Genomic DNA, 19,231 nt, shown 5'->3' on the forward strand with positions numbered 1-19,231 from the left:
AATGTAGTTTTGTGGTCTAAAAGTGCAAAAACTGCACACACCTTTCTCATATTAAAACATGCGTTTAAATCTTAAATCTTTTCTAAATCAGCCAACACGGTCAATCAACAAACAACTGAAATACACACCATTACATTTTTTATTTAACCAGAAACAAAATATACAGGGCCAGATAAAAGTACTGCAAAAGACAAAAGAAAGGAAACATCTTTGGTTCCTTCTCATGGTCAATGAAGCTCCACATCTACCACGGGACCAGAGGTACAACGATTCTGTCCTGTGGGACAATGGAAGAAACTACGTCTGCCATTTCTATTTCAATTGAAAATGAGTCTATACGTTGACGCCTTGTTACCAATGCTACATATGAAGTAGAACATAAGAATGACTGAAGAGAAATGCACGTGTGGGAGTCAAACTACGATTCAGAAGTCCAATAATTCGGCTCAGTCACTGCACCGCGTGAAAGCACCAGGAAGTTGCACAACATTACGTTCAATGTCCGACATCTATCGAGATTAATAAGCTTCAAACCTAAGCAAAAATAAAGTTCTGCTGTGAGATATGTTGTCTGTTTATACAATACATCCATGCGAGACAGTGGAGTTAATGAATATACATTCTCAGCTAAGTGCTCGTCAGTTGAGACAGCCACAGGAAAAGAAACAGACAAGAGGCAAGCGTTGCATAGAGGTCCTCCAACATTCTAGTAGAAACCTGATAACAAGCTACTGCCATTACCAGGGATGGGAGGAGACAATCATAGCCATGTGTCTTACACAACCCTTTTGTGGTGTTGTTGGTCCACACAAAGGTCCTTTGAACACACACACACACACACACCATACATACTAATGCACAAAAACAAGCTCTAAGTGGTCGTCATTATAAGGTTATAAGCAGACATGTAAAAATAATGCAGCTAACAACTGAACTCGGGAAGGTTAGGAATGAAAAGTCATGAAATGAACACCGTATTACATTTTGTAAATGTGTAACAAGATCTATGTTATCGTGGTGCTCTGTAAAATACATACATTTCAACATCAGAGATTATGCTTCAAACAATAAATACAAACGAGAAAAACTGCACAAAAGAAGCAGTGTGACGCAAACAAAGAATCATTTCCCTAAAACGGTCCACAAGAACTGAAAACTCTGAAACTAAAGAAAAGGGAATGAGAGAAATCCAGAGCGAGTGAGAAACGTCCTTCAATACATTTGTAGAATTCTAGATTATTTCTATGATATTAAGAATTGGACTGGCCAAAGAAATGATCATCTTCACATCCCCGTTAAGACTTCAGCTGAAAGAAAAACATTCAATTACTAGGAATGGATTTTAAAACATCACACACACACACCCTCTGATGACTCCTCTTGTCATTTACCTGCCTGGCTTGTGTCATCCCGAGCAGCACTGTTGCTTTTTCTCGCTGAGCAGTTGTGTTTGATGCAAATCAAAAAAAGGGAATGTGCAGTGAAACACAGAGGCAGCCGGTGCATTTACATGCACACTGTCAAGTAGTACTGATAATTAGATTATTACAGATTGCTGCTGCCGTCATATAAATCGGCTCAAGTTAAGGTGTAAGTTTTCTAGCAGAGCTGGATAACTTCTCTTTTTTGAATTACTGTGATCAGTGAAGTCTGAACTCTGTCGATGTTTTTGGTCGACTGAAAGCCACAAACAGCAGCATGTGTAACACGTCTTTTGGAGTGTCACCTTTAGTCACCTTAACGAGGTCATTCACAGTAACAGTTATGGTGTGCATGTAAATGTACTGACATAATGTACGTTATAAAGCCTGCAGGGAATGCTGGGAGGACACAAGTTAACCTTGCTATCTGATCTGCTTCTGGACCAGCGTTTCACATCACTTTCATCCAGCTGAGGAGGAGCGGCTTGCAGGCTGGTGGCTTCATATTAGGTGGCTTGATGCTGGAGGGGGGAGAGAGGAGGCCGTGAGCAGCGTTAGCTTCATTCAGCGACGGGCAGAGCCCTCGCCTCTTCTAGCGGGGCGTCTGTGTCCAGTTCTGGGTCACAGTGGCAGGACTGGGAGCAGGGGGCGGAGTCCGGGACAGGGAGGCTGTCGGGCTGCAGCAGAGAGTCTGTGGGCGGCGGAGAGGGGGAGACGGTCTGCGGGTCGGAGGCGGGGGGTCCCGCCGCGACGGCGTCCTGACCGCTGAGGTTCTGAACCTTCTTGTTGAGCTCGTTGCGTTCGACTTTCAGGGCCCGTCGAAGCTTCTCCAGCCGCTGCACTTTACCCTGGAGAGCTTCAAACTCAACGTCCCGCACAGACTTCTGGAGACGAGACAGACACACACACACACACACACACACACACACACGTCAGCCTTTGATCAAATAAATCGCCTCGTCTGAACTGAATATCCATCATTATAAAAAAACAAGTACTGTATTCTGGCGATCTCAAAGTGGTCGGTCAACAAACAACCCTAAAAGCTGCTTTACCTCTTCTGACATCTCCAGGAGAGCCTTGTTGCTGCTCTCCCACCTGGACCGATACATGGCCGTCTCCTTCTCCAGCTTCTTGATCTTTTTAGTCATCTGAGACACAAAAGGAAACACGACCGTCACGTCCTGCAAAAAGCGAATACGATTCGTCCTTCTCTGAATCTTACGGCCTCGGACGCCTCACCTTCTCCATCTCCTGTTTGAACGTGGTGAAGACTTCATTGCTCTTGGACAAAGTGGTCTGAAACTCTTCGAACTTCTCTGTGTACAGTGAGAGCTGAACAACAACAACACAACAGGTTTGATCATATTAGGATGCAAACATTGTCAATCACAGTCCGACTGTAAAAGGTGAAGAGTAAAGGCTTGATGAGAAACCTGCTGCTTGAGGTGAACTTCCTGCTGCTTCATCAGCTCACACATCCTTTGAGACTCCACGGCTTCTTTCAGCAGCTGAGGAGACGAATCCCGGTAACATATATGCATTAGAAACAGGAGGACACACACAGTGCTTGTTTTTGTAAATGTGAGTCAGGAGGATAATTACAAAGTGTTTCTCTCTGTCGTGGCATTTCTCCGACTCCCTCAGCAGCTCCTGAGCGTGATGCAGCTTGGCATCCACCAGCTGCTGCTGCAGATCTTTGTGATTCACCAGTTTGTCTATGTGCTGGTCAGAGAAATACAAAGCCTGTCACACATCCCGTAAAAGGCATTCCACTTGCAGTTTGAAATCAAAGAGAACTACAGCCCTTAAAGGACGCCGTTGTGGAGGACAGTGTGCACAAACCTCTTCTCGTAGTTTGTACTGTTCGTACAGCTTCTTCAGTTTCTCGGCCAGCTCCGTGTTCTCTTGTCGGAGGCTGGCATTCCTCTCGTTGTGCTGCTCCATCTGAGCCTGGATGTCGTTCAGCGTCACCTGGAAGTGGGAGGTCACCTCCTTCCTTTTCTCCTCCTCCAGACGCGTTCTTTGCATTCCCTCCTCCTGCAGACGGACAGAAGTTGAAGATGGAAGTGGAAAATGATGTGCTGCTTGTTTCCACTTTGAAAAGCTGGCTAACATCAGAATCATCTTAAAGTGATCAATTCTGGTTATTCGGTAATGCACCTCAACAAACTACAGTTTAAAAAAACATCTGGAAAGCAAACTTTTAGCAAATGCATCTCATGAAGGCAGCTAATCGAAGGAGTCAAAGACCCAAAACTGCGTTTAAATAAACTGATAAATACACAGAAACTGGATCTTAGACAGGCCACAGCTGCAGGAAGTCATTTATCGGATGGATGCAGCAGTTAGGAGTCTACATGCAGGACGCCGGTGCTGTTCTGTTACCTTCAGAGTGCGGTTGTGTCTCTGTAGCTCCCTGCAGAGACTCTCCAGCTTGCTGCGAGCCAGCAGGGCTTTGCTGTGCTCGTTCCTCAGGTTGTCTTTCTCCTGGACCACCTGGTTCTGCTTCTTCTGCAGCACCCGCATCTGCTTCTGGGTGTTGCGGTGCTCCTCCAGCTGTCACAGACACACAGAAGCATTTTGATGTTGTTCCACAAGATTGGACGGCTGATATTAGACTTGTTTTACCAAACAGGACGCCTCGAAAACAAAATGATGCCGTGTGTTAATTACATGTTACGGTTCATCTGTTTGGGGTCATAGACACTCGTCACTTGGTAATATTAAAACAATACTATTATAATCTGAAGTTAACTACTTTGTTTTCTAATAAGCTGTTCAACAAGTAGTAGAGTAGTAGTATAATTACAGCTGGGTATTATATATCTAAATATATCGATATTGGGATATGAGACTGGGTATCATCTTGGATTTTGGATAATGGTTTTAAAGGCTTCATTACAGTAAAGTGATGTAATGTTTTAACAGTCTGTTTTACTATTTGTCTTAACCCACGGAGTCAATATATCCACATTACTGATGATTATTGATCAAAAATAGCACAATAGTGAACCCAAAAGTATCGATATCGAGGTATTTGTTAACAAATATTGTGATATTTGATTTTCTACAGATCGACCCCGTATGCAATGTGACCTATATTAACCGTACATTGCTTCCTTCGTAATGGGACTACAGCACATGATGCTAAAACAACACGGAGGCTTTGCTTCTCCTTCAGCCAATAGCAGCACAGCGGACCCATCTTCATCCATCATCTGGGACACACACATCAGCTTCATCCAGCTCTCGTACATCCAAACACACACACACACGGTCTACCTCTCAAACGTTCATGCACACCAACCCACCCACCCCCACCCACCGAAATGTTTTAAAGATCAACAGTAGTGCTTCGGGCTAGACTTTGCGTGAAACACTCACCAGTTCAGCGTACTTCTTACAGAGGCCTCCAAGCTTTTCCTCCGGGGTGCTCAGTGTGTTCAGAGTCTGCATGAGAAGAGTGATCTCTTTGCCTGTGTCAACAAGTTGAACAGAGACAGGACACAATCAGAGAGCCGGTTAGAAAACACATAACTAGCCTCCAAACTGTTAACAGTTATCTGTAATAAGCAATTATTAGAGATGCTCCTTACCCAGACCCTTCACTTTCTTCTTCTCCTGAGTCTTCTTCTGCCCTCCGTTGCCAGCTCCGTTGACTTTGCCCTCTGGCTTGCCGCCCCCCCGCTCGTTGCTCAGGCCGTTGAGCTCGGGGCTGTGTGACTGGCCGTTGGGCACGGAGCCGGCGTCGTCTGAAATGGTTTCCCGACAGTATGTGCTGAGGATGTCCTCCAGCTGCCGGCTCAGCTCCTCAGCCATGTCACATTGAGAAAGGGCCGCCTCTGCAACTAGACGCAGTAAAGGGAGGGAAAAAAAGGACATTTTTTTTTGTGAATTCTTGGAATCAGACGTGGCAAAACGTTGAGGCACTTACAGTGAAGCTTCAAAGACATTTAGTCTTTAAAATAACTCCAAAAATGGCAAGTGGCTGATAAAACACAATGTGATAAAAACAAAAGTAATTTACCAGTCTTTGCTGATGACTAGTGAGAAAGATGAACCAATTATTAAGGATTAAATATATCAATCATTGTTGTTATTAATGCTGATCTATTACAACTCAATGCACTCTAGCCATCCACAGTGACAGGTAGGACAACAACGTCCTCTCCCAACAGAGACCATCACCGGTTCTCATGTAACAGAGACGGTCCTGTCAACAACGTACAATGTACCTGGTAAATAGTTCAAACTTTACCTTCACTTCCTGCCTCGTTGCCTTGTGAAGGTGTGACCGTCTGTGGAGACGTGTCAGTCTGTGGCGGTGTGACTGTCTGTGGAGACGTGACTGTCTGTGGAGACGTGTCTGTCTGTGGAGACGTGTCTGTCTGTGGAGACGTGTCTGTCTGTGGCGGTGTGTCCGTCTGTGGCGGCGTGTCCGTCTGTGGCGGCGTGTCCGTCTGAGGTTCAGACTCTTTGGGGCTGTTGCTGTCCAAGCTGTCTTTTGCAGGTGACTCCGTCCCTCCTGGTGTCGGCGGAGCGTCCTCACCGCCCTGGGTGGCAGACTCTTCTGTGTCTTGTTTTTTCATCTCTGGTATCTGTTACAAGTAGAAAAAGTCACGTACAGTTAAACTACTTAAATAAATTATATAAAAAATGTACAATATATACAATACAAATAAGAGTAAAAAATATTAAATATAAAAAATGCACAATATGAACAATAAAAATAAGAGTAAAAAATATTTTTTAAAAAGCACAATATATACAATGAAATAGAATAATATTAAATATCTAACTAAACAGTAGTGCAAAGACTGAACCAAACAACAAACATAGCTGCGTAGTATTTGTCAAAGTCACAAAACATCCTCTTTCTGGGGATAACGGACGTTATATTTACTAGATTATTTGCATAAACACGTTCAACCACCAGACTAATTTAAGTGGGACTTCGTAACACTTTCCTGTACATTGGGTTAAACCTTCTCGTTACAAGAAGCACTACCTCACGTGTTAACGTATGTTTAGAACACTAGCTTTAGCTTGTGTACTAACATATGCCATGACAAAGCTAAGCTATATTTCCTATTAAGAGTGCCAGGTCCTCGCTAGCTTTCGCTTTACTATCACGTTAGCTAGCACCTGCTAACGCTCGTTAGCCTCAAGATGCGTCGAAATTAGCTTGTAAATTAATTTGTTTTTACCTCTAAAAATAAAGACGGACTACAAACGTACTCGTCTGTGAATTATATCCCATGTTGTCTGATATTAGGGAGTTTGTTTACCTTCAGACTCAAAGGAGGAAACAGCTAGTGTGTGTCTGCGAACTGCGGGTTTCTACAACAGCGTGAGCCAGAAAAAAAGGAAAAAGACTTCCGGTGCTAACTTTTAATTCTTCTTCTTGTAGTTTATAAACGGCGGTTTACATCCCGACCTGGTACTTTGTCGCCACCTACAGTAATATAACACCAATTGTTATTATAGATAGATACTTTATTAATCCCGCAAGGGGACATTTTTTCGCCACAGCAGCAATATGTGTATAGGTAAATAAAAATAACTGTAAAAATATATAAAAAATCAAATGCACAGTATATACAATAAGAACAGAGTAAAATATTATATATAAAATGCACAATATATACAATGAAATAGAATAATATCAAATTAACTAACAATTATTAATGTCAAAATTAACCTTGCGTATATATTTTATAAATAATATGGATAGAATCCAGTAGTACAATATTTATTTTAAAAAGAGAACCAGGATATTCTGATGTAGCATTTCAAAATTAGAGCCCTTCAAAATCTCATTCATGAGCTCACTTCAAATCACATTCATGAGACAATTTGTCTAATTTCAGATGAGATGGTGCAGAATTCATGGTTCCATCAATTATGGCAAGTCGTCCGGGTCCTGAAGCTGCAAAGCAGCCCCAGACCATCACACTACCACCACCATGTTTGACTGTTGGTATGTTGTTTTTATGAAATGCTGTGTTAGTTTTACGCCAGATGTAACGGGACGCACACCTTACAAAAAGTTCAACTTTTGTCTCGTCAGTCCAAAGAATATTTGCCCAAAAGTCTCGGGGACCATCAAGATGTTTTTTGGCAAATGTGAGACGAGCCTGTGTGTTCTTCTTGCTCAGCAGTGGCTGTCGCCTTGGAACTCTCCCATGGATGCCGTCTCTTTCTTATTGTTGAATCATGAACACTGACCTTAACCGAGGCCTGCAGCTCTTTAGATGCTGTTCTGGGGTCTTTTATGACGACCTGGATGAGTCGGCAAATACTTTTTCACAGCACTGTATATACTGTAATACAGTAACATTGCACATTGTGATCAAAGACGAAACATTTGCATTAAAGGGTTGCAACGTAACTTTATTTGTTTTGTACAGTATTTCCACTGAACAACTTTAAATTCAATATATTTTCCTTTACACGTTTTTTTTAATATTGTTGCCGTTTCCTGTATGCATTTGTTTTGTTTTTCATGTTCGTGTTTGTGTGTCGTGTATAAGTTTTCTCGTCACTCATTCATACCGTCGATAAAGTCAAGTCAAGTCACAGTTTTAAAGATGAGTAATTTAGAGCAGAGCGAAAAAAAAGAGAAAAAAAAATCATAAACAATAGAGAAAAATAAATACATGTAAAAAGAATTGAGAGGACCAGAGCAGAGAATACACATCAGGACTGGTCAGTGGTGGCGTATGAAAAGTATTTTTACAAACATGTAGCATTGTAAACATTTGTAGCATAGACAACATGACCAAGCCAAGCATGGCTTCAGATTTTTGATATTAGACATGAACAGCTTCTAGGACGGAAGACGAGTCAGATTTGAGATATTTCGTGATGTCTGTTCATTCCCCTTTTAGATAACAAGGTTCCTGATCATGCAGCCAGACTAGGACTAAACACAATTATCCAAAAATATAGCCCAGAATATCCTGATCAGGAAAAAAAGATCAAGAAAAAGCAGGAAAGGCTTGTATCCTCAACTCCTATTTATTTTCCTCTCTTTTATATTTTCTCCGTGTGACATGTTCCAATGAGGCTTTTACTCCACTTCTCAGAAGTGATTAGAATTGCATCTGAATCCCTGTCGATGTATCAGAACATACATATTAGTTTAACTTATAATACTTTTTAATGTAAATCACTGAATCCAGATTTTTAATCTTAGAAAAATGTCCAGTAGTTGCCTCGGTTAGCTTCACCTTTAGAGAGCCGTTAGCTAGTCGGTGGATCTTTGCCTCTGGGGTGCCTGATTTTGGACAATATATTTATTGCAGTCTTCAGGATTATTTAGTTTTTTTTAACTCCCTGAAACAGTACTTGAACTTGAGAAAAAAATTAAACTGAGAAGAGAGGGACTGAGCTATTGCAGCTTCTAATGAAAAGAAGCAAGTTTTCAAATGGCCTGAAGCAAAAACTCTGTCATGCCGACTGGGACAAACCAAGTCTTATCGACTGGGTCAAACCAAGTGAATTACAATAAGTCGAGTATTGAAAACAAAGACATCAAGTAAATCCTTTCAACCAGCCTTCAGGATGACAAAACTTTGGTAAACTATGACAATAACGGTTAGTACCTGCAATTGTCTGCTATGATAGTCGCTTAAATTTCCACAATTTTGCATCATCTGCCACATGCGAGTACGAGAATATTTCCATCAGCGCTGAGTTTGAGGGGCCGGCTGTGGGGACCCCATGAAAATGCTAAATATTACACTCCCGTTTCCACCGCATGAAATCATTTGTATGATTCCAAAGAAACAGCTGCAGCTTAGCTACGCACAGTGAAAACCATTAGAAGACTAATAATGGAAAATAAGTAGCTGCAAAAGACCAGTTTTATGTAATTACTCAAGTCATTTCCCCACCGACAGAATTAAACTGCCTTAATTGAATTCCTTATTGAGGCGCCCACAGTAATGCATGCCACTCTTCCCATAGAATCAATGGCAAATAAGGTAACTTTAAAGATAAGGAAAATAGAGCAGCAATGTTCTGCACAAAACGTGTGCACATTCAAGTAAATAAGAAGATATAAAGAAAATAATCTACAAGTCAAAGACGGATACATAAGAACCTCCAGTCTTTGTTGGTCGGATTGGCACTTTTGTGAATAGGAGTGCATTTTTCATTTTTCAGAAATATAAATAGTTTTCTTCCTGGTTGATGCACTGATTTCTTTTTTTTTTTTTCTTTGCAATTCTGCCGTTATTTGTAGGCCAAGCTCAGAATTAGCACTGAAATCGAAGACTTCAGGTATAAATGCGGCTCTACGCTATATCTGTCGTGTAGAGGCAAGTTCTTGATGCTCAATTATTCATGATTTGAACTCTTATGTCTTACCGGGAGCACACGTGTTCTGTGGATAACGTAACTCATTCGCTAACATATCAATGAACGGTTTAACCCTCGCGTGTAATAGCAGCCTGTTGCACTAGAATATTATGTCAATGGAAGTTTATGGCTTATGTAAAAACATAATACTGAAAGAAACCAAATGGAAAAATCGACGTCTGTCTATCCAAAAAAGAAACCTCTTTGATGAAAGTGTATTTCCAAGTACACTATTCAACAGACTAATCCAGAGTATTTTCGTTGAGATTAACATAATTCTGTTCACAGCTTCATGATTTAATATTCAGGCTGGTTCAGTGATCCACATAACCGGCGCTCCCAGACTCGGATCGGGACATAAGTCGTATAGAGTCAATCGAACCTCTTCCTCACACAGTGCCCGTCAGTCAAAACATCACACAGCCACAGTTCTGCTCAATCCACAAAGCCTGAAGCCTGATCCCAGATCAGCTCCTGTCACAGGCAAAAGGCTGATCCAGGGTCAGGGTTTACAGGTCTAATTCAAGCCATCGTAAGTCATGTGGCTAGAAACAAGAAAAAAAAAAAAAGAAAGTTTCCATGACACCTCTTTGTGCACCGAATCACATTTGAATACGCAAAAACAAAATAAAACAAATGTCTCAAATATGAATCTAACCAAGGGCAACATTTTCAACAAAAAAAACATAATACTAAGTGACCTGAAATCAAAAAACAGCCAAAACGGCAATTTTCACTCTCAAAGAAGAACTACTTTTTTTTCTACTCCAAAGACGATGGAAACTTTATTTTTCTTGCCACTAGCCACTCATCTGTGAGAGGTGTGTGTACAGTGTCTGCTGGTGTTGTATGCAAGTGTGCATGAAGTGTGTGCAAATACACATTATTTAATTTTTATATATATATATATATATATATATATATATATATCAAATACAACGAAATTCAAATATGTATGTATACTTGAATTTTTGGTTGAAGTTAGGTTCGTCACGTGTCGGAGATGTATCCCTGGCCAAACCCGGCTCCTTATGAGACCCACGAGGAAGAGGATAGGCTATTTACATCAACATGCAAAGATCATTAACAGTTCCCGTTCCTCAAAAGATAGAGTGATACAGAATGCCAGTAGGCTTTATGTATCAACTCTACCACAATACAAAACACCACCACTGTCAACACCACCAAACTTAATTTCGTTGTGGCCCCACTTCCTGCTTTTTTTGTGCAGCACAGTCTCAAGATATTACTTCATGCTGTTCTCTACCTCTCTGCGTTTGGCCGGGGATACTCGGTGACTGTACGCAGAGTAATATAACGCCATGCACAAACCCCAACTCGCATACAGCTGGGGAGATGTGGGAGAACGAGGGCCTCGCCGCGGAGCAGCAGCAGCAGCCCCTTTACACTAAAGTCAGACATTCAAAACTATAAATGTTGTGTCTGCACCACGAGTGGCATTTCGCCCTATTTTAAACATCTTGAATTCATTTAAATATAAAAATAAGTTGGGTTTGCTGCTGCTGGTACCTGTCCCCCCTTAAATCCCCAGCTATGCCTTGTTTAATAGTTAGATCACTTCATAATTCAAATGTATTGTTATTAATAACACAGCACACGACGAACATTGGATCTCTAACTATACCACCCTCGAAAACTGGATTTTTGTTTCTAGATCTTTAAACATAACCTCTATTAAAAGCCAATCTCTTTTCCACAATCCCATCCAGAGCTCGTCCTACGATCAGATCACCTCAACCCGCCCCATGAAATTTGTCCCACAAAAAAAAATGTTAATAGAAGGGGAATAAAATGACACTTCTTAGCTCGGGGCATCAGATTAGCTGAACCCTAAGCCTAATGATCAGGGAGCCGATTGGTAGCAAACCAAAGAAAACCACAAGCACTAAAAAAAGTGCATATAAATAAGTATTAGGGGAAAATAACTAAATCATAAAACAACAAAAAAGGGATCATGTTACTCTGTGTTTTTCTTTGAATTGCACCAAGTCAGACTGACATCAAGAGCTAGGCATCTTTCACCTCATGCACCCCCCAGTCTGTGGACTTTGCGTGGGGAAGCATGGGTAACCCTGAAAATAAGAAATGTCCCACTGGAAAAGAAAAGTATGTATAAAGATATTAAACAACCAAACCGTCGTTAGCGCCAATGAGAGCGATCGAACGGCAGGAAGATATCCGTGTGTGCGTTTGAAGCCAGGGCAGAATTTTGGGCAGTGCGGTGATCACTTCCTCTTCTAGGGAAGTGTGACGGTCTCCCCCTTTGACCAGGTAACACACGGGTCTGCCCTGCCAGAAGTCAGTCCACTGGTTCAGGAGAGTGGGACAGTTTTACCAAAGGGTGGGTGTGTCTGTGTGTGATGGTAGAGGTGGGAGGGGTGGCGGTCTGGGGCATGGAGGTCTGACTCTGGCTTCTAGAGGTCGTCCATGAGACGAGGAGGTATGGATGGGGGAGGGGGGTACGTGGTGTATTTTAGAGCGGAGGGCTGCGGACTTAAAGCTGGAAGCCCTCCATGGGAGCCTCCTGCTGGGGGAAAAGGAACTGCTGGTTGGCCTGGTCCACCTGGGGGGCGAGACTGTTGTCCTCGTCCTCCACCCCGAAATAGTGCTCGATCAGATCAAAGGCCTTCTGGTAGATCTCCTGGTTGTCGTGGCTCTGGAGGAACTCGATCTTGTCGAGACCTGGAAAAACAAGTAATGTTAGAACAATGTATTGTCTGCAGAAACGCGTGTAAAGTTTCCTCCCCGCAGTGCGTTAGTGATCGTGTACAGTACCGTAGGCTTCTTCGATGAGGCTGCAGTACGGGTTGACTCCGGTGCCGCTGTTCTCCTGCTTGGCCTCCTGCTCGCCCAGCCGCAGGATGTTCTCCAGCCCGTTGAGAGCGACCTGGACGATCTTAGAGTCCATCACCGTCAGCAGATCACACAGCGGCTTAATGCAGCCCAGGTTCACCAGATATCTGGATTCAAACAAACACACAAATATATTGAATATTAACAATTCTTCCTGGTTCATTCTGATTACCGCCTGAATTTTTATCACCATGTTCATAATGTTAATACATTTTTATCACATGATTTCTTCTCATTTTTCACAACAGGCTGACATGTTTGTTTTCTCACTGTCGGGGGAAGATTTGTGCTAATTTATGAACAAATGTTGTAAAAATACATTTTTAGAAACCCTTCCAACCTCTAAACAATCTGCCATTCACGCTTCCACAGTCATCACTTGACGCTCGACCATCAAACCCTTTCAGCTGACTATCCTCTCTGGTTGACCCCAACTGATTCAGTGCCGACGCGTTTAACTTTACTTTATTGGAGTCTCACCTGATCTGCTCCGGCGTTCCTCCGGAGGTGGCGTTAGTGATGGCCCAGGCCGCCTCTTTCCTGGTCCTGAACTCTGCTTTCTGTAGAATGTCGATCAGAACCGGGAAGATGTTGGCATCAATCACCGTCTGTGGGGCAGAATAAGATATGAAATCAAGAGCGTGTCTCCAAAAGCAGCCTCAACATAGTTATCTTCACCTTTGAAATACTTTGACTTTTGGATAATTAAAACATAACTCATGTAAACAGTGCCATTAAAAAAGAAAAATAGCTGTCGTTAGTGCCAGCGCTTGTATTCAACGGTCTGTCAATCATCCTGAAGTTATAGCAGGTTGTGCTTGTTAGATTAAATAATTGAAGATCAGATGAAACAACTGCTTCACAGGCATAAGTTGTATGATTCAGAGTTATGGAGAAAGGGCACAGAACATCACAAACACGACTAGAACATAAAAGTTAAGGTCACAGACTAAATAACACGAGCTGTGATTATATAAAGGTCAGGAGTACTGTACAGTGGTGACATCTCAACATATTAAGTTCAACAGACACGATTACCAATACGTGTGTTCTTCTCAAAAGAGCAAATTATTACAATGTCATTCCTCTTGACATTTATGTCATTATTACAAACAATATACCACCTGAATGAGCATTTCTGCTGCCATGGTGAGCATTACTGGAGGAAAATGTCAGATAGTGAGGTTAGTGACGAGCTTCGTTTACATGCATCACCTGTATTTGTGCTCGGTTTCCTGCAGTGATGTTCGAGATGGTCCAGCACGCCTCTTTGCGAATGGACTCTTTAGCGCTGCTGAGAAGGTGCAGCAGACAGGGCAGAGCTGAGCAGTTCAACACCACCTATACACAGCAACAGAGTGGGTAAAAGTAATTTAGTCAATATAAAGAAAAGTGTTTCTGGTATTTAGGCTCATTTTAAATGGGGTGGACAAAATAACAGAAACATCTGTGACTATAAAACAATACAATCCAAGAGTAGAGGGTGTTTTTGCTAAATTGTGGGCTTTTTCTCTGCGACAGAAACTAACTTCAGTTTAATAAACTCTCACCTGTGTTTGGATGTCATCTCCAGTTACGATGTTTCCTACAGCTCTCAAGGCCGGGGAGGCCACCTTATAGTCCGTGTGCCTGCAGGACAGGAGGTTTAATAGAGAAACATTTTAAGTATTTACAGGTCATATTTACTGCGACAAAGACAACAGAGAGTATGACTTGACTCACATGAGTAGCTCTACCAGGCGCCTGCAGACGCCAGAGTCGATGACAGCCTGGATCTTGTCGTTGGGGCCGTCTGAGAGGTACGACAGGGCCCAGCAGGCGTCTGCCAGCAAGTCTGGGTCACTGCTAAATAGAAGCCTGGACAGCACCGGCAGACAGGGTGACACCTAGACAGCACAGATACAATGCATATTTATGCTCAGAAACGACCACACGCATACGTCAAGTGAAACTTTTGAAGGGAAAGCAGCTTGCCTCGGCAATATCGGATTTTTTCCAAGGTCACCGAAATACAAACGGGGAGCAAGAGTTTGTAAAACAATATGTGCGATACCCTTCAAAAGAACTTTGGTTCAGTCTCATCTAGGGATGTCACAAGAGCCGATACTTCGGTACCAAGTCAGCATCACAATGCTGAGACTTGTGACTAATGGCGTCCCGTCATCAATAGAAAATGTCCCTGATAACGCTACACCGTGAACAAAAAATCTGTGTTGAAATCAGCAGGGAGAGAGCTAGTTAACGTTAGCTGTTAGCAGGACAGTCAAAATCAATTTCAAGCACTTGCAGGCAGCCGTACTTGTTCTTAGCAAAACATTGAAAATGTAAAAAGTAGTCGGCCTGATCTGAAGTGATCTCAGTGTTGACTTCATGAGGCACAGTTGTACCTTTTCAAAAGCAGGCGGAGGGTTTTTTCCTCTACAGAGATTAGACAGAGCCCACACTGCGTTCCTAGTCATGGTCAATCTAGTGGATTTGGTCAGAAGCCTGAAATAACAAAGTACATGAGATAGTATCAGAAACATGTTATTATAGGAAGGAAAGCTCGTGGCTGTAATCAGTATGAAGATGGGCTTACATTAATAATGGTGGAAGGATGTCGCAGTTCAGCACATAGTCCCTGCACACGGCACTATCCCCTGCAATATTACCCAAGGCCCACACTGCCTGCAGAAAGAAACAACACAACAAACCTTTAGACAATAGTGTGGAACAAAGCAAATACAAACAGAAGCACACAATAGTCAAGATGGATAAATCATGTCGGTCACGCTGCATTACCTGTTCTTGGACGTCTTCAAAGTCTGAGTTAAGTAGTTCAATGAAGATCGGCACTGCTCCGGCCACAATCACCGTCTTTGTCTGCATGGATGTGCCTGACGCTATGTTGGTCAGTGCCCAAGCTGCTTCAAACTGCGGGGACACAAAGTGTAAAAGTAGCATTTTAAACTACAGATGCACATGGTCAGTTTTCAGGTGTGCCACCGCTATCATGATGTGTTCAAATGTAATGTTGTAAAATGTAGTTTTGGAGAGAGACATTGATTAAATACAGTCGTTAGAGGGATACGTTTTAATTATAAGAGAAAAACTTCAAACTGTATTGCAACATTGGGTCAGCTTAACAAATTTCAATTCATCTTAAGTTAACGAGTCATTCGGACACTGGAGATAAGAATTTACACCTCAAAGCTTTGTGCAGAGCTGCAAAAATGTTGGTTCATATGTGTATTTGACACTAAACATATTAAATGTACACGTTATGTACACCTTCCATGCACAGAGGGTGTTCTGAACTGTGTACAAACTGACCTGTAGTGTGCAGTTGACGCTCTTCTTCAAGAACTCCACAAACCTCTCGACTACTCCAGGCGTGTTTATGACTTCATCAATTGGGGGGTTTGGCTCTGAAATGAGGTCAAATTGGATGTGAATACTTTATGTTTTGGTCCACGGTGACTTCCTGATTGTTATCACATTAGTGCAGAATCACTTTGAGTACACTATTCATACCTTTAGAGAGTAGTTTCCTGAACTTTTGTGTTGTGGTGAGCTGAAGCTCTGGGTCCTCCGAGAACAGCATCTCAACCATGTCTCTGGTAATGACTCCTTCCTGCAACAACACATGCACAAGCACTCACAACACTTGGTCCACTCAGTACAGACTCCACTGTTCTCAGTCCACAGGCTGGAAAAGAGGCTCGGCAACATTAATAATGACATTTGTGCTGTGTGGGCCTCTCTTTGTCTGCGTTGTTTGAGTGGAATTAGAAAAACAGACACTCACTGTTGCTGGGGAGCTGAGGTAGGGGTCCACCAGCGGACTCTCAAACATGGCCTCTTCTTCATTGAGAACATCCACGTTCCTCCTCTTGAAAAGCTGAGACAAAAAAAAAAAAAAAGTGAGCGCCCATAGAGACGATCCAGCCAGACTATGTTCGATATACACGCACTACATGCTGGCCTAATCTCACACAGAGATAAAGGGGCCGAGGATACCTGTTGTTCTCGTTTCTGTTTCCTGAGCTGGATGCCCTCCTCCTCTCTCCTGCGCCTCATCTCCTCAGGGTTCAGTGCTTTGTTCTTGTAGCGGTTCATCCTGTAGTTGTCTTTGGCCGGACTGGCTGACGGCTCTAATGGGCCACAGACACAGGCAGACATCACGATGAAAACACAACAAAGAACAAGCAGGAAACAGAGCTGTTGAACTTAAAGACTACACCATATTTAGGGAAGAGTAAGTGAACATGTGACAGTTTGCGTTTGTTTCCCCTTGACATCGCTAATTATAAGTCGTGATGATGACACAGCATGTACACCGGTCTAAATATAAAAAGGCTTTGAATAAACAAGCTCATAGGAACTGGATAACACAGCCTAAAAATATACACACACACACAGCTGAGCTATTCAACAACCAGTCAGCTGGCCGGCAGAACAAACGTATTTATTCAGTAGAGTTAAATCGCAGAGTTAGCATAAATTGGTGCCCACACAGGACAAACTGCCCATTCTCAGTGTTTGTGCAGTCATGCCACCAGAACAGGGCCGATCCCGTGGCTACAGGGGAGGGAGAGAGAACATTGAAACCTGCCACCAGCGCACGGTGGTGGCAACCTTCTGTGCCAAAAGTCCCGATTGTAACCGCGGGAGTTTTCCGAGGTTAAATATCGGAACAAGTGGCGCAAATTGAGGTCATGTTATGGTTTGAGGGCATTAGCACAACGAGCCTCATAAAAAGCTTGTATGCATGTGTGTGTGTATTTGGTCCAGATGGTAAAGCCACAGACGTGGACGGCATAAGAGCACAGGTTGCGGCTGGATGCTCCGATTTCTGTAATGTGTGAGTTAGATTAGCTGCTGGACGTGAACTGCACCGACAGTTTGGCACAGAAATAGCCCTGCAGGGGACAAGTCTGCATTGGCAGTACAGAGGAGACCTTAACCCGACGGCAACGAGTCTCGAGAGGAAAGAAACCAGAATGGTGAAGGTGCTTAGGCCTACGTTTTCTGTTGACTCAAATCAGGAGGAAAATCATATCGCTAATGAGATTTCTGCCAGTACCCCAAAAACAGAATTGAAACAGCGGTGGCAGAAATCTCAACAGCAGATATATCTAATTCCCAAACTATCTGTATGGCTATAAATCTTAATTTCTTGTGTGTGTGCTCAAAATCAAGCACTAAGGGTGATTCAAGCCAAGGACACTTTTCCAAAAATAAAAACTAATGGAGCCTAAGGAAGAGAGGAACAATAGTAACATAATGACCAGATGTTTGTTGTCCAGCTTGATATTTCGTTGTGTATATGTTATTTCCATTTGACATCATTAATGAAGCAGGATGGTTTTTGGACACTTTGTATAATAAAAGACTGTCACTGCCTCTCTTTCATTCGTATTTATAAATACATAAATTAACAGTTATGTCACTGTAAATGACAACAACACACAAAACTAAGCATAATCCTGTTCGGGAATAGTCTGGAAAACATGGCGACCCCTGGTGTCACGTGTAACGTAACACGCATGCGTACAAGTGTGCTGACGGATATGTCAAAACTATCGCTCACCGTTGTAAGCAAAGCTCTCATAAATGCTACTAAATATTTCACTTCACTAGCTCCAACTATTCAATAGAAACACAACAAATAATTTATCATAATTATAATAATACAGTGTAGCGTTAACTCTGTGGCTGGATTGACAGAGCTAACACAGCTAAGCTAACGCTAGCCGCTAAGCTACCATTAGCCGCTACGCACACACAACTGCGCCCTAATAAAAACGTGACTATTATACTGTGTCATCTTATAGGTGATGACTTATAAACAATTTATGAGTTGTTGTGGAAGTCTGATTATCAAGTAACAATTGACCAAGCCACCGAAATAGCACGGAGCACACAGCTAACGCTAGCATACATAACATTGAACTAGTTACCTAGCTACTACTAGCGGTGCCTACGTAGTTAGCTAGCTAGCTAGCTAGCTATTAGCAGAGTTTCCTTAAGTTGGCTAACGACTTGGGTTACGTTAGAAGTGTTACACCTTGTATAAGAGATTAAACATCGTCCCAAGACTATAGATCGTTAGGTTACAGGTTAATATAAATTAACTAGTATACATTAATAACTTAGCATCGTTAACTGTAAGTTAGCTGCATAGCTAAAGAAGTTAGCTAAGTAGTTAGCTAAACAACAGTGACAGGATGAGGGTTTTAGAATCATTACTCTCGATGACACAGCCCAATCTTTTACCACCTAAACGTATATCTGTACTCTAGATAAAGCTTACCCATTACGTCCTATGTCGTTTGAGTGTATCAAGTCGTGAAGATATAAATCAATGTTGAATCCTCTCTCTCTCGCTCGCTCTCTCTTCTAGCTTTCCAGAATTTGCTCCTGTAAGCAATATGTCTACCGGAGACGGAAACGTCAAAATATAACACCGACTTCCTGCCACCAGAGGGCGCACCAGCCTCACAAAACACTCCCTCGTTACATTTAAGCCACCTTCAGTAAAGGACACAAGAAAGCTCCCATACAATAACCAAATATAATTAATTTAA

The 19,231-nt window shown here is 42.4% G+C and overlaps 2 protein-coding genes across 3 annotated transcripts; both read right to left on the reverse strand.

Annotated features, from left to right (window-relative positions):
* Positions 1–121: 121 nt before the first annotated feature.
* txlna (taxilin alpha) lies at positions 122–6,862 on the reverse strand. 2 transcript variants are annotated; one of them, XM_076112963.1, is made up of 11 exons: positions 6,713–6,862; positions 5,683–6,022; positions 5,021–5,272; positions 4,809–4,900; positions 3,810–3,980; positions 3,267–3,461; positions 3,027–3,146; positions 2,858–2,932; positions 2,664–2,756; positions 2,477–2,572; positions 122–2,305 (listed from the first exon to the last, which is right to left on the reverse strand). In XM_076112963.1, the coding sequence occupies exons 2-11, from the start codon at positions 6,011–6,013 to the stop codon at positions 1,982–1,984; spliced, it is 1,749 nt and encodes a 582-aa protein (XP_075969078.1). In that variant the 5' UTR covers positions 6,014–6,022; positions 6,713–6,862; the 3' UTR covers positions 122–1,981. The 2 variants fall into 2 exon arrangements, with proteins under 2 accessions (XP_075969078.1, XP_075969079.1); XM_076112964.1 differs by lacking the exon at positions 6,713–6,862 and adding an exon at positions 6,663–6,681.
* A 934-nt stretch (positions 6,863–7,796) lies between these two features.
* Positions 7,797–19,096, reverse strand: kpna6 (karyopherin alpha 6 (importin alpha 7)). The gene is made up of 14 exons (XM_076112965.1): positions 18,958–19,096; positions 16,662–16,795; positions 16,450–16,542; positions 16,176–16,275; positions 15,975–16,069; positions 15,444–15,575; positions 15,241–15,329; positions 15,050–15,149; positions 14,385–14,548; positions 14,213–14,291; positions 13,878–14,003; positions 13,143–13,270; positions 12,585–12,769; positions 7,797–12,491 (listed from the first exon to the last, which is right to left on the reverse strand). Exons 1-14 carry the CDS (start codon positions 18,959–18,961, stop codon positions 12,304–12,306), a joined length of 1,617 nt encoding a protein of 538 aa, XP_075969080.1. The 5' UTR covers positions 18,962–19,096; the 3' UTR covers positions 7,797–12,303.
* Positions 19,097–19,231: the final 135 nt, after the last annotated feature.

The sequence above is a fragment of the Anarhichas minor genome, unplaced genomic scaffold (genome assembly GCF_050575085.1).
Source record: "Anarhichas minor isolate MPS153535 unplaced genomic scaffold, ASM5057508v1 ptg000051l, whole genome shotgun sequence".
NCBI classification, from domain to species: domain Eukaryota; kingdom Metazoa; phylum Chordata; class Actinopteri; order Perciformes; family Anarhichadidae; genus Anarhichas; species Anarhichas minor.

Coding starts and splice junctions, on each gene's coding strand:
- txlna (XM_076112963.1), bottom strand. CDS start 6,013: ATGAAAAAACAAGACACAGAAGAGTCTGCCACCCAGGGCGGTGAGGAC. Junction 4,901..5,020: donor GAAGAAAGTGAAGGGTCTGG/GTAAGGAGCATC, acceptor TTGTTGACACAG/GCAAAGAGATCACTCTTCTC. Junction 3,147..3,266: donor AGTACAAACTACGAGAAGAG/GTTTGTGCACAC, acceptor TTCTCTGACCAG/CACATAGACAAACTGGTGAA.
- kpna6 (XM_076112965.1), bottom strand. Junction 12,770..13,142: donor GGAACGCCGGAGCAGATCAG/GTGAGACTCCAA, acceptor GTTTGAATCCAG/ATATCTGGTGAACCTGGGCT. Junction 12,492..12,584: donor CCTCATCGAAGAAGCCTACG/GTACTGTACACG, acceptor TTGTTTTTCCAG/GTCTCGACAAGATCGAGTTC.